This window comes from Panulirus ornatus, chromosome 21 (assembly GCF_036320965.1).
Source record: "Panulirus ornatus isolate Po-2019 chromosome 21, ASM3632096v1, whole genome shotgun sequence".
Taxonomy (NCBI): Eukaryota; Metazoa; Arthropoda; class Malacostraca; order Decapoda; family Palinuridae; genus Panulirus; species Panulirus ornatus.
In genome coordinates this window covers 7,142,891-7,158,744 of record NC_092244.1, presented here as the reverse complement: position 1 = coordinate 7,158,744, position 15,854 = coordinate 7,142,891, and the positions used below count along the sequence as shown (strand labels likewise).

The following is a 15,854-nucleotide window of genomic DNA, read 5'->3' as shown; positions in this document are numbered from 1 at the left end:
GTGTCATGAGTGCACGTGTGGAAAATGTGTGACAACTGAGCAGTCAGTGTGCAGTCTACACATTATGGTCCTGAAGGGTCTTAGGATTGGTTGAATCAGTAATTGAAGTGTTGTAAGGATGGGTGATATCACAACCACACAGAACAGTTAGCCTCACGTATGTCTGGAAAGTGTAGCTTCAGACAGTTGTATATCTGGAAAGGTCGCATTTAAGACTGAGTTTGGAGGGTAGTTGTTTCATACTTATCATTATCAGCTCATTTCAGCATGTATGTGTTATGTCAAATGTTATCATGTGGGGGAAATCTGGGTAACATTGTTGAAATGTGAGGTAGGAGTAAGCTTTTCATTCCTAATTAGCTGTTGGCGTTTAGTTACATTGATTAGAGACAGGAGGCCTAGTTCTGCTGCAAATACTTGAATGCTAAGCAAGATGAGGTGGGACTGTACAGGGAAGATCTGTTTCATTGTATGTGTTGTGTTTGTAGCTGATAAAGGGATAATGATTGTTCCGAGTGCTTTACTTTGAGCAGTTTGCAACTCTGTTACATCTGCTTTTGAGAGGTTGGATGACCAGGCAGGCATAGTTTAGAGTGGAGCTGATGAATTGTCTGTAGAGGATGTTAAGGAATTATTTTTCTTAATCCAAATCTAGGATCACTAAGTGTTCGGTGACTGAAACACACCAATATTATCAAGTTCAGAATATCATGGTAGCATTCTGTCTACATGTCCAGAGGGTATGGGAAAAACATAGCCGATCAAGTTGAGTGCTTGTGCCTGAGTACTTTTAATCTTCATGAAGAGTCTGGCTGATAATAAAATATTACTCATCTTTTAATAACAATTAACCAGTGTTGCTACTCTGCTGTCTGCCATTCTTTCAATGATTTACTGTACTTATACTGAGCAAATAACATGATTAGTTATTCATTTGTTATGTTCATCAGGTGCCACACGAAACTGTTCAATGATTCATGATTAAAGTAGTGTGCATAAAGACTACGGAATATGAACTGGTACCTGACTGCAGTCTTTAATTTCCTTTGCATCTGTTTAGCTTATACCAATTCACAGACTTGCCAAGCAAATTTGAACAAAATGCTATTTAGCCTCTTATCTTTCGCAGCTGTATTAACATTCATAACATAAAAGGGACTAGCCTTTCTTTCAATAAATTTTTCCTTTCTCATGATCAAGTTGGAGTGTCCTTCATGATCAACTACAAATCAATATCCTTAAAATACTGTTTTATCTTATCTCCCCAACTTTTACTGTTATCCTTCCTTCATTCCTTTGTGCCAAAAACTTGTGACTGAATCATACATGAGGCTCACATACCAAAATCAAAGTATTTCTGTCCATTTAAGTTCTTACTGTTCCCTTTTCAATTCATCCAAGATAAGGAAATGGACAGTAATCCAAGTATCTAGAGATGCAGCTCCTTTCATCTGATATACATCAATTATCAGTTTTCATAAGAATAATGGCATGATGTATTCAAGCTGAGCACATGACTATTTCTATCTACCAATAATCTTTTCACTTCCTTCCATGAACATGAGTAACAGTTGTTCATGCAGACCTTCCCTATGCACATTTTTCTTTGTTAATTCCTTTATCATGATACTTCCATATATGAATTAACTCCTGGTTCTTAATCTTACTCTCATTCTCCTGTGTCTATTCCCATTCAACAAATAAATACTCTTATCCTTGCTTCTTGCAGTATAACCATATGTCCATAACAATTCATTACTCCATCTTATGAGCATTCCCATCAATATGCATGTAATTTCCTTCATTCAAAATAGTTGAGGCATGAAAAAAAAATCTTCCCTAAATAACAAGGTTACTGTTTTCATTATGTTTAGTACCAAATGCACTTCTTTCTTGTTAATCTAATGATCTCAGGCCATTCATCACTTCCAAATTTCAATTTAAGCATTAAATCAATCTCCTTCTGTCCTTTACCTTAAAGTTCCTTAAAGAAGAAAAGCATCCCATGAAGAAGAACCAGTACACATCATCATTCTGGCATATTTCCATTATAAGTATTGTACTAAGAAAACTTAAATGAGAAGGTGGTTGGCTGCCAAAATGACTGGGAAAGATTCTGTCAATGCTACACTCACTTTAATGTGGAAAAATATCAAGCAAGGTATTGCTTTGAGAACAGAGAATCAAAAGTTAAGGTTATGGGAGGAAAGAAAACTGAAGACCTGAAAGAAGCTATCACTAAGTCATAGAGGGTACAGAATAAAATCTAAATAGAAAATGTGTTTAAGACCAAATAGTTATATCAATGCCTTTGTGCAACTTACATCTTTGATAAAAGCACTAGTTAAAAAATAGCAGGGAACAGAAAGATGAATTTTGCTAGAGAGAGCACAATTTTGTAAGTAACATTCCCAAAAATCTATACATTGAAAGCTTCCTCCATTACCTAATTTTCAAGTACAGCATATTCATATGCAGGAAGCAATAATTTCCAAATTCAGTTTAGTAATAAACTGATTTTGTTCTACTTTCCCGTAATTCATTACCTGCAGCTTTACCTATACTAATGACGGAGTGGACAATACAAGGCTTCATATCCCATTAATCCAATCCCATAATGTCTGGTCTGTGAGACAAAGTGAACATTAAGATTCATTCTACGCACTAAGACACTTAATCAGGTGATACATTCATCTCAATTTGCCGTATTATCCCTAAACAACACGAATCTGTTTGGTTTTGCCTTTTACCTGGTTCCCTGCAACCTTTCAATCTTTTCTATTTTGCATACAACTAAATGGTAACAAAAAAAATACACTCATCAATTCTATAAAGCCTCCTTCTCTTTTTCAATACAAATTTCAGTCATCCATTAACAAAGAAAAATAAAAAATAGATTTGTTTACTGGTTTCAGGTCAACATATGCCTTAATCAATTTTAATTTGGTAAAATGTATTCCTTTAGATACAGCTTCCTCTACGATTACTTTTTCATTTTACTTGCTTTTTACAGTTTTGCTTTCAACCAAAAATCTTAATATGCACAAGGTGTAAATTTACTAGGTATAATCCAGTTTTCGTCAAAATTTAGATAGTTCAGTATTCATCTTCAACTTTTTCTGTTCAACAAATGATGTTCCTGATGAAACTTTTTTATTTATTTTGGCATTATGTGGGAAGGTTAAAGGTCACAACAAATAATGAATGGCAGCCATCAGTATAATAACATTTATTATTGCCCTAAGTTTCGACATACCATTCACGTCTGGTAGCTGATAATGTAAGGTATATAGGAACAACAATACCAACAACACTCTAAATATATATATATATATAGTTGAGTGGCAGGAAAGGAGATGGGAGTAAAGAGACAACAAGCCTATGGGATTTGTTGCCAGAACGGTAATGGCAGCAACTAAAATAAAGCAAATATCACAGAGAACCAAAACGTGAAGAATTAATAAGCATCACTGGGGTATTATCACATACAGGCAGTCTATATGACTAAAATCAACTGACTAAAACCAAGCAATGATGCAAGGAGGGAATTTTTTTCCATTGCTCTTAAGTTTAACTCAAACAGACCAAAACGGAGTGTGTGTGTCCTTGAGAAAGGTATAATAGTGTGGGCATAATCTTGGACGTGGCGCAATGGTGTCAGCATAATGTGTATGACAGGGGCGCCTGCACTCCATCTTTGGCTGGTGATCACAGAGTCAGTGCCAGGCATGGCGGCACTGGTCGCAACAACACAACAAATACTAAGTCCCTATAATATGTACGTCTCTATGCTCTAGTATCGCCTAGTGATATCACAGTCAGTTGGAAGGGGGGTTGTTCAGATCGAGAGCGAACTCGGCTCGGTGTGCAGCTGCGGCGGCGGTGGCAGCGGTGGTACTAGTAGTTACAGTCCCAGGGGTGGAGGTGACCACTGCAGCAGCTGTAGTCACATGATTGGGGCGGCGGCAGCCCATCTTGGAGCGGTGCAAGTGACGATGGAGATCCCAACGTCGGGAAAACACTTTGCCACATGAATGACAAGTGTAAGTTCCCTTGTGCACATGGCGGTGGTGGTGGAGAGACATGGGGTGGCGGAACACTTTGTGGCACTCTGGACATGGGTACAATTTTGTCTTGTACTCTGGTGAGGCCTCCAGCATGCCGCGATCTTCCTTTGCCTCTCCAACAGTCATCAGCCCAGCCACCTTATCTGAGGCCAGATCTAGGGCATCCTCAGGGTACACCAGCCCTGAGGCTGCAGCTGCCGCTACCGCCACTGAAGGGTGAATCTTCACCTCAAATGTTTCTGTGGCATCTGTGGTAGCAGCATGGTTGATGGGCGCAGTTGAAACAGCAGTGGTGGGCAGTTGCTGTTGTTGCTGCTGTTGGTGGTGGTGGTGGTGATGATGGTGATGGTGAAGCTGTTGGTGGTGTTGGTGGTGGTGTGGTTGCTGTTGTTGGTGGTGGTGGTGGTGGTGGAGCAGCGGTTGATGCAGCGTTCCGTTGGCCTGGGGTAGAGACGGCCGCAGCGACAGGTTGAGAGCCTCACAGACAGCACCGCCCGGCGCTGCTGCAGAGGAGAGGATCCACGTGAGTATGAGTCAGTCCAGGCTCAGGCATCATCACCAACACCGCCCGTCTATTATCATCAATCATTATGATATCATGAGCATTATGATCACTTTCCCAGCGTGGTTGCCAAACACCAACAGCTCCTGAGTGAGAGTAGTAAACTTGAGGCAGACTGGCCTGAATGACCCAGGGCCTTCCCAAGCCACCCTCAGCCACACAAGGCCAATAGGCTCCCTCAACACCTGGCCACCCCGACAAGCAGCAGCAGGCAGCCACAGGGGCCACAGCACACGGGCCACAGCACAAGCCACGGTCCAAGCTAAGCCAATAGTCCTCTTCACGCTGAAGGCCACTGTCAGTGGGCGGTCATTTGGCCACGTGGCCACAGGATCCCTACATGGCCAAAACGGTCCCTAATGCCCTACACTCACCAACTAAACTTAGGCCCTGGACTACAGTACAGAGAGGAGCATGCATTAGACTCTGGACTACAGGTCAACCCTCAAGAACACACTATTAGACCTGCAATCCTGAGTCTACAAGAGTCAAACAAACAAGGGATACTAATAGGAAACCATCAGTTTAAGTTAATGATTTGGGAGTGAAGGAAACTGATGTTTTCTACTTATCAAAGACAAATATAACATCATGCAGAACAAACAAGCACTGCCCTCCACAGCAGTTATCAGTTTACAAGCCATATACTACAATTAACTCATTACCTATAGAAACCACATTTCTGCTAACTGATAAGCTTTGCTCTCACGAACACATCCAGGGTGCATGTTCAGGCATGTGGCTTATAGCTGTAGGTTGCATTACACATTAAGATCATACACTACACAGGTGTAGTGAATGCTAAGCTGAGTAATGGTTGACACAAGCTATAAGAACATGAAAGAAATATGAACCATACTTCAAGCATACATCTTCATAGTAACTTTATAACTGTTAACCACAAATTACCATCTTATTCCAATATCAATTATGAAAATAACTAAATTTAAAAGGAACCTTAAAGCAAACAAAGTCCTAAGGAGTTAAATGAGGAACAGCATTAAGCAAAGAACTTGCAAATCCCTTACTTAAAACAGCCTTCCTAAATTTATTGTGAACCAATAATCTTCCTAGACAGCAACCAAAGAGGAATCAAAAACCATCTGGGACACCATAAACTAACAGCAGAATCCATCTACCACCAACCTGCTCTATTATAATAAATCCACAATATGACCAGTGACTTGTAAAATCAACACAGTAGCATCACTACCATTTTATATGGTAATGCAAAACAACTGTAGCTCCAAACTGTGCAATATCACAAACAGCCCCATTCTTATTATAAACAATTCTGCAATATAACTAAAAATCCACTGAACCAACCACAAGTCTGTAAAGCAAAACAACTCTCACCTTATCCTGTTGCCAAGTCTACTTTGATATAAAAAAAATCGATCAAACAGGTGAATTGCTTACAACAATTGATGAAAACACTGAAACTTGAATAAACTGCAATATTATAAAGCTAATACTGAAATAGTAAATTAAACTAAGAGCAAAATCAATTAAAACTTCTGGACCTATGTACCTTTTACTATTTTACCATTAAAACACAAAAATATATATACTGTATTATTAGAAATGCAAGTCTAAGCTGATCCTGCATGCTAATGTGTATGTATGAATTCCTCAAAATTTTTAGAAATTCACTGTAAGTATTCCACTTCTAGTATTACTTGGCTGTGGAAATACTGTCCAATGCCATCACAAACTGAGACCTAAAACAATTTAAGGAAAGCAATCATGTATGTGAGGACTATTTAACATACTAAAGTCAAGGCATGATCCAAAGCTCACATACTGCATAGTATTTAAAAATTTGAACCTCAAAATATACCAGTAAGACTGATGAATATGTGTATATTCACACATAGCAATATTCAAGTCAAGCAATATACAAGCAAACCAAACTACCAGTCAAAGCATTTGACATATGTTTGAAGACCCTCTAATGTTTAAGAAACACAAGGTGTGTACATATGTACCACAATTACAAGAGATCTAACATGTTCAAAAACACACATATGTTAAAAGTGCTTTGCTCATAATTTTGAAAAATATATACCTGAGCTTGAGTGCCCTCTTCTACATACAGTATCAGGGGGCACATAAAGCAGTGCAAGATTAAGTGTAGAGATGATGGACACTCAACATTTACACTGCTTTGCTGGCACCAAAGCATTCTAAGGATATATGTATATATATGTATATATATATATATATGTGTGGACATTTTATCCCTTCATAAAGACTCTATACAGTGAAGAAATGACAAGGTCCATACAACCACTGTTCTCTGAGGTGCATCTATAACAGCAAAGAAGAATCTAGTACAAGTGCACACCTGGCTTCAAGCTGAGATACATCCCATCCCATATGGTAGACACAGAAGCACTGAGGATTAAGTGCTGACAACACTCCAAGGTGAGGTACACAAAAAAGGCAAAGACACGAACAAATGCATGAGCTCCCAAAACTAAATTTTATGGTGGACAATTGACTGGTAAACTGACAGGTAACATGATGGGCAATCTCCTACACAGAACTCAAGTAAAAAAATAAATCAACATAGACTGTTAGGGATGAAAGCAAGATACAAACTTAAAAGAGCTGATGTAAGATGATACAATAACTCATAATCTACTAAAGGGATACAGTCCATCAAATCAAAATACAAGAAAGTGAGGAAAAGATTTGGACAATATTACAATTATCATATTGAAGGTGGTGACATAAGTAAAGGAAAAAGAAATAAAAGATACTGAGAGCAACAAGATAAAAATTCAAATTTCAAAAAGCCAGCACAAAAAACAAGAAAATGTTGTTGACTTAAAAATCAAGATTATAATCAGAGAGCATTTTAAGGTTCTTGTAAAAGATGAATCATGAATGACTGACTCAAACAGAAATTTGGAAGGCCATTGGAGCACTCAGTACATGTTACGGGAAGTGTTAGGCACTTGAATACTGACAGGCCTGGTGGAGGGCAGGCTGAGTGGAACAAACAGTTAGTACTTACCGCCCGGTTCATGAGTACCCACGTTGTCCTGGCTGCCCACTGCTCCTGAGGGCCCGGGCATTGCTGAAGAAGGAATTCATACACTATATCAGGGGTCCTGATATTCTACATATAAATATATACATTTTATATATTTGAATACATACAACAACACCTAAATCAAAATAGATAAGTACCATATAAAGAAAAAATTTCTGCAAAACCAACACACACACAAACACATGCATACACTGGGTTTGGTTATTGGACCATTACTCTTCTCGATCTATGTACATGACTTGCCTGAAGGTAAAGACTCCTACCTGAATATGTCTGCACATGATGCTAAGATCATATGAAAAGTGAGAAGGATTGCATTAACCTAAACAGACTCCAAGGTTGGTTTGAAATATGGTTGATGACATTCAATCCAAGCAAATGTAAAGTCATGAGGATGGGTTAAAGCGAAAGACAGTCTCAATATGATTATCATCTAGCAGGAAACATGCTCCAGGATTATATATATATATGGACCTAAGAATCGACACTGCCCTTAACATGTCACTAGTCCCATATTTGAAGAATAGTTTGGGAGACAAAATGTCTGCTTGCAACTATCAGGAAAGCTTAATGTACATGGTTAAGAAAATATTTAGCAAGCTATTCATATCCTACAAAAAGTCAAAACTTAAATATGCTTCTCAGGTAAAGAAGCCCAAAGACCTAATACAGAAGGTCCACAGGAAGGCATTAAAGATGGTACCAGAATTAAAGGAGCAAAGTTACAGGGACCCACTGCATCCCTAGACAGATATCTACTGTTTCCTTGCAGAGCATTCCACATTTTTCCTGCACATCCATCCACTGGTCCCAGCACAGCCACACGGTCATCCACTGTTGCCTTACAGTCACCCACTGTTTCCCTGAATAGCCATCTACTGTGTCCCTGTACATCTAACACTTGTTACCCCAGCAGTCAACCATTATATCCTTGCACATCCACTCATTGTTTCCTTGCCAAGCTACTCATTGATCCTTCAATGCCACATGTTGTTTCAATACACAATCACACAGTGTTTCCCAACACAGCTACCTATCGCTTCTGTGCACAGCCACATGAGGTTTCCTTAAAGAGTCATCCACTGTTTCCCTACTCAGACTCCTACTGTTTCCCTGTACCCATTCTTTTTTTGAACAGCTTTCTAATGTTTCTCTGTACCATGAATATCTCCCTGCAAAGCCACTCACTGTTTCCCTGCACAGACAAAAACAGGTCATATATATATATATATATATATATATATTTTTTTTTTTTCAAACTATTCGCCATTTCCCGCGTTAGCGAGGTAGCGTTAAGAACAGAGAACTGGGCCACTGAGGGAATATCCTCACCTGGCCCCCTTCTCTGTTCCTTCTTTTGGAAAATTAAAAAAAATTGAGAGGGGATTTCCAGCCCCCCGCTCCCTCCCCTTTTAGTCGCCTTCTACGACACGCAGGGAATACGTGGGAAGCATTCTTTCTCCCCTATCCCCAGGGATAATATATATATATATATATATCTTTCTTTCTTTTAAACTATTCGCCATTTCCCGCATTAGCGAGGTAGCATTAAGAACAGAGGACTGGGCCTTTGAGGGAATACCCTCACCTGGCCCAATTCTCTGTTCCTTCTTTTGGAAAATTAAAAAAAAACCGAGAGGGGAGGATTTCCAGCCCCCCGCTCCCTCCCCTTTTAGTCGCCTTCTACGACACGCAGGGAATACGTGGGAAGTATTCTTAATCCCCTATCCCCAGGGATAAATATATATATATATATATATATATATATATATATATATATTGTTGTTGTTCGCGGATGATACAGCGCGCTGGTGGCTGATTCATGTGAGAAACTGCAGAAGCTGGTGACTGAGTTTGGTAAAGTGTGTGAAAGAAGAAAGTTAAGAGTAAATGTGAATAAGAGCAAGGTTATTAGGTACAGTAGGGTTGAGGGTCAAGTCAACTGGGAGGTAAGCTTGAATGGAGAAAAACTGGAAGTAAAGTGTTTTAGATATCTGGGAGTGGATCTGACAGCGGATGGAACCATGGAAGCGGAAGTGAATCATAGGGTGGGGGAGGGGGCGAAAATCCTGGGAGCCTTGAAGAATGTGTGGAAGTCGAGAACATTATCTCCGAAAGCAAAAATGGCTATGTTTGAAGGAATAGTGGTTCCAACAATGTTGTATGGTTGTGAGGCGTGGGCTATGGATAGAGTTGTGCCCAGGAGGGTGGATGTGCTGGAAATGAGATGTTTGAGGACAATGTGTGGTGTGAGGTGGTTTGATCGAGTAAGTAATGTAAGGGTAAGAGAGATGTGTGGAAATAAAAAGAGCGTGGTTGAGAGAGCAGAAGAGGGTGTGTGGAAATGGTTTGGGCACATGGAGAGAATGAGTGAGGAAAGATTGACCAAGAGGATATATGTGTCGGAGGTGGAGGGAACGAGGAGAAGTGGGAGACCAAATTGGAGGTGGAAAGATGGAGTGAAAAAGATTTTGAGTGATCGGGGCCTGAACATGCAGGAGGGTGAAAGGCGGGCAAGGAATAGAGTGAATTGGATCGATGTGGTATACCTGGGTTGACGTGCTGTCAGTGGATTGAATCAGGGCATGTGAAGCGTCTGGGGTAAACCATTGACAGTTTTGTGGGGCCTGGATGTGGAATGGGAGCTGTGGTTTCGGTGCATTATACACGACAGCTAGAGACTGAGTGTGAACGAATGTGGCCTTTGTTGTCTTTTCCTAGAGCTACCTCACGCACATGCGGGGGAGAGGGTTGTCATTTCATGTGTGGCGGGGTGGCGACAGGAATGAATAAGGGCAGACAGTATGAATTATGTACATGTGTATATATGTATATGTCTGTGTGTGTATATATATGTATACGTTGAGATGTATAGGTATGTATATGTGCGTGTGTGGACGTGTATGTATATACATGTGTATGTGGGTGGGTTGGGCCATTCCTTCTTCTGTTTCCTTGCGCTACCTCACTGACGCGGGAGACGGCGATGGAGTATAATGAATAAATAGAAAATATATATATATATATATATATATATATATATATATATATATATATATATATATATATATATATATATATATTTTTTGCTTTGTCGCCGTCTCCCGCGTTTGCGAGGTAGCGCAAGGAAAAAGACGAAAGAAATGGCCCAACCCACCCCCATACACATGTATATACATATGTCCACACACGCAAATATACATACCTACACAGCTTTCCATGGTTTACCCCAGACGCTTCACATGCCCTGATTCAATCCACTGACAGCACGTCAACCCCGGTATACCACATCGATCCAATTCACTCTATTCCTTGCCCTCCTTTCACCCTCCTGCATGTTCAGGCCCCGATCACACAAAATCTTTTTCACTCCATCTTTCCACCTCCAATTTGGTCTCCCACTTCTCCTCGTTCCCTCCACCTCCGACACATATATCCTCTTGGTCAATCTTTCCTCACTCATTCTCTCCACGTGCCTAAACCATTTCAAAACACCTTCTTCTGCTCTCTCAACCACGCTCTTTTTATTTCCACACATCTCTCTTACCCTTACGTTACTTACTCGATCAAACCACCTCACACCACACATTGTCCTCAAACATCTCATTTCCAGCACATCCACCCTCCTGCGCACAACTCTATCCATAGCCCACGCCTCGCAACCATACAACATTTTTGGAACAACTATTCCTTCAAACATACCCATTTTTGCTTTCCGAGATAATGTTCTCGACTTCCACACATTCTTCAAGGCTCCCAGGATTTTCGCCCCCTCCCCCACCCTATGATCCACTTCCGCTTCCATGGTTCCATCTGCTGCCAGATCCATTCCCAGATATCTAAAACACTTTACTTCCTCCAGTTTTTCTCCATTCAAACTTACCTCCCAATTGACTTGACCCTCAACCCTACTGTACCTAATAACCTTGCTCTTATTCACATTTACTCTTAACTTTCTTCTTTCACACACTTTACCAAACTCAGTCACCAGCTTCTGCAGTTTCTCACATGAATCAGCCACCAGCGCTGTATCATCAGCGAACAACTGACTCACTTCCTAAGCTCTCTCATCCCCAACAGACTTCATACTTGCCCCTCTTTCCAAAACTCTTGCATTTACCTCCCTAACAACCCCATCCATAAACAAATTAAACAACCATGGAAACATCACACACCCCTGCCGCAAACCTACATTCATTGAGAACCAATCACTTTCCTCTCTTCCTACACGTACATATGCCTTACATCCTCAATAAAAACTTTTCACTGCTTCTAACAACTTGCCTCCCACACCATATATTCTTAATACCTTCCACAGAGCATCTCTATCAACTCTACCATATGCCTTCTCCAGATCCATAAATGCTACATACAAATCCATTTCTAAGTATTTCTCACATACATTCTTCAAAGCAAACACCTGATCCACACATCCTCTACCACTTCTGAAACCACACTGCTCTTCCCCAATCTGATGCTCTGTACATGCCTTCACCCTCTCAATCAATACCCTCCCATATAATTTACCAGGAATACTCAACAAACTTATACCTCTGTAATTTGAGCACTCACTCTTATCCCCTTTGCCTTTGTACAATGGCACTATGCACGCATTCCGCCAATCCTCAGGCACCTCACCATGAGTCATACATACATTAAATAACCTTACCAACCAGTCAATAATACAGTCACCCCCTTTTTTAATAAATTCCACTGCAATACCATCCAAACCTGCTGCCTTGCCGGCTTTCATCTTCCGCAAAGCTTTTACTACCTCTTCTTTGTTTACCAAATCATTTTCCCTAACCCTCTCACTTTGCACACCACCTCGACCAAAACACCCTATATCTGCCACTCTATCATCAAACACATTCAACAAACCTTCAAAATACTCACTCCATCTCTATATCTATATATTGGAAGAGGTCATGTTGATGCACGTGATCTACTATATGCATATAACCACAAGGAAAATGAGACATAATAAGTTCCCAAGAGATTATTACAAAAAAGTGCACTTGGGAACTTATCGCGTTTCATTTTCCTCATGGTTTTGCGCACCCGCATATGTGTGTGTGTGTGTGTGCGTGTGTGTGTGTACATTATCTCCAAGCACTTAAGAAATGTACCAGACCATGTGGATAAAATGTCCTATGCCTTGTAACTTTTGAAATATCTAAATTTACCACAGAGATATCTCACGTACATGAGACTGCAGAAGGGTTAATTATTTATGAGAGGATAGTGGAAAATATCTGTACGTCTCGTAACTACCATCCTAGGCAGTGCTATGCACTAAGTGCAAATTAGCATTTGCTTTGATTTTTTTCACTGTTAAATGATCCACCTTCTTTACTTCATCTTTAAAGAGACTGCTTGCTTTCTCTTGAATCACTTTAGCACTTCACCATAAATGGACTCCAGCCATACTTGAGCAGTTTGCAATGTATGGAATCCCAACATACTTGAACAGTTTGCCTTTTAATTCCCTCATTCAAAGTGGATGGGATGTTATACTGATAGGGGAAGATGCCTAGGTCACAAGCAACTATAATCAGCAGAACCTCTCTACACAGCTAAATTCCATTTCCCAATTTAGATTACCAAAGAAACCACTGAGAGCTGTGTAGTTTCCCTGATTATATCCTTATTTTATGTCTCACCTCTGCTCAATTATTGTCCTCTTTTACCACGCATTTAAACTTGAGCATTACAAAATGATGTCTTCTAACTGGTGTTTCTTAATGAAATCTTCTCAATATCCATGAAAGTATGAGTAAAGATTAGGCCTAATAATGATGGTGTGTCAGTCTCTCTCATCCAGCTGGTGTGGGAAATTTTCCTGTCCACACTCTAAAAATTTGTCTCCATGACTCCCTATTACCAAAAAAATCTAAATTCCCACAGTCTATCTCTATAACAATCCCCCATTTTCAGTACCTTACCATCTCAAAGGAGTGTTTCACTATTTCATATACCATCCTGAATGTTCTTTCACTGCTATCATTGTGTATTTGTTTTGGTTCACTGAAATTATTTGGAGGATCATATACTGATATACCAAAATGCTCTTATTCCCTAGTTACTATTGTCATTTTTTTTTTTTTTTTGTGCGTGAGTGTAACTACCTATTTGTAGTGTACAAGGAGAGAGTTGTATGCTCATGGGATCCCATCTCTTGAATCATCTCTGGTGTAATAAAACTTTTGTATACTTCATCTCTTGAACCATCTCTAATATCATAAAACTTTTAAAACTTTTGTATGGTCTGCAATTGCTGAATTTTCATTCAGGTTATTCCAATCATCCACTATACGAATTCTATAAGAGTACAGTACTTTTATATTCTTTCTGGCAAGCTTCTTCCTTAACCCATTCAATGATGCCACACAAGCTGGATTCCAATCAGCTGTGTTGAGCTATCTTCAATATTTGAAAAAAATGGATAGTGAAAATGAGTGCAGTAAAAAAAAAAAAAGAAAAACATACATATGTATATAAAATAAAATAGATGAGTTGGAGCAAAACAAAGAGCTAAGGCTAAATGTCATAAGTGATGGCTTGAGCTAGGGGATATACAAATTCCATACGGGTACACTACTTCTTTACATTCCGGGGATATATGAATTCTATAAGGGTATACAGTACTTCTTTATATTCTTTCTGGCAAGCTTCTTCCTTAACCCATTCACTGTTGCCATACAAGCTGGATTTCCAATTAGATGTGTCGAGCTATTTTCAAAACAATGCTTGAAAATAGATTGCGAAAAGGAGTACAGTAAGAAAAAATGAAACGAAGAACATATGTATTACAAAATATAATAAATGAGTTAGAGCAAAACAAAGAGTTGAGGCTAAGTATCACAAGTGTCTGCTTGAAAAAGAGGGCATATGAAAGTTGGGGTGAGAAAATATCATTAAATTTCAGGGAGGATAAAAAAGATGTTTTGGCAGAAAGTAAATACCATGCGTAAGACAAAACAAACGGGAACATCAGTGATGGGGGCAAGAGGGGAAAGTAATAACAGGTAGTGATGAAGAGTGAAAATGGAGTGAGTATTTTGAAGGTCTGTTGAATGTGTTTGATGACAGAATGGGCAGATATAGGGTGTTTTGGTCAGGTTGGTGTGCAAAGTGAGAGGGTCAGGAAGAATGGTTTGGTAAAGAGAGAAGAGGTAGTGAAAGCTTTGCAGAAGATGAAATCCAGCAAAGCACTGGGTTTGGATGGTATTGCAGTGGAATCTATTAAAAAAAAAAAGGGGACGACTGTATTGTTTATTGGTTGGTAAGGGTATCTAATGTATGTATAAATCATGGTTAAGTGCCTGAGAATTAGCAGAATGCATGCAAAGTGCCATTGTACAAAGGCAAAGGGGATAAAGGCGAGTGTTCAAACTACAAGGAATAGGTTTGCTGAGTATTCCTGGGAAATAAGATGGGAGGGTATTAATTGAGAGGGTGAAGGCATGTACATAGCATAAGATTGGGGAAGAGCAGTGTGGTTTCCAAAGTGGTAAAGGATGTATGGATCAGGTGTTTGCTTTGAAGGATGTATGTGAGAAATATTTAGAAAAACAGATGGATTTCCATGTAGCATTTATGGATCTGGAGAGGGCATACTATAGGGTTGATATAGATGCTTTGTGGAAGATTTTAAGAATATATGGTGTGGGAGGTAAGTTGACAGAAGCAGTGAAATGTTTTTCCCAAGGATGTAAGGCCATATGAGTAGGAAGAAAGGAGAGTGATTGCTTCCCAGTGAATTTCGGTTTGCGGCAGGGGTGTGTGATGTTCCCATGGTTGTTTAATTTGTTTATGGACGCCATGGTTAGGGAGATAAATGCATGAGTTTTGGAAAGAGGGGCAAATATGCAGTCTCTTGGGGATGAGAGGGCCTGGGAAGTAAGTCAGTTGTTGTTCGCCAATGATACAGCTATAGTGACCGATTCAGGTGAGAAACTGCAAAATTGCTGACTGAGTTTGGAAAAGTGTGTGAATGAAGGAAGTTGAGAGTAAATGTGAATAGGAGCAAGGTTATTAGGTTCAGTAGGGTTGAGGGACAAGATAATTGGGATGTAAGCTTGAATAGAGAAAAATTGGAGGAAGTGAAGTGTTTTAGATATCTGGGAGTGGACTCAGCAGTAGATGGAACCATGGAAGCAGA

General features: G+C 39.7%; 1 protein-coding gene across 13 annotated transcripts in view; it reads right to left on the bottom strand.

Annotated features, from left to right (window-relative positions):
- LOC139756326 (uncharacterized) overlaps nucleotides 1-15,854 on the bottom strand; it is a 164,852-nt gene that overhangs the window by 103,800 nt on the left and 45,198 nt on the right. For 6 of the 13 annotated variants that reach the window (XM_071675644.1, XM_071675645.1, XM_071675646.1 and 3 more), the window contains exon 6: nucleotides 7,652-7,714. In XM_071675644.1, coding sequence (XP_071531745.1) covers nucleotides 7,652-7,714 — 63 coding nt within the window. Of the gene's footprint in view, nucleotides 1-3,214; nucleotides 4,571-7,651; nucleotides 7,715-15,854 lie in introns of those variants that run through there. The other 7 variants (XM_071675657.1, XM_071675654.1, XM_071675648.1 and 4 more) reach the window with 2 other exon arrangements.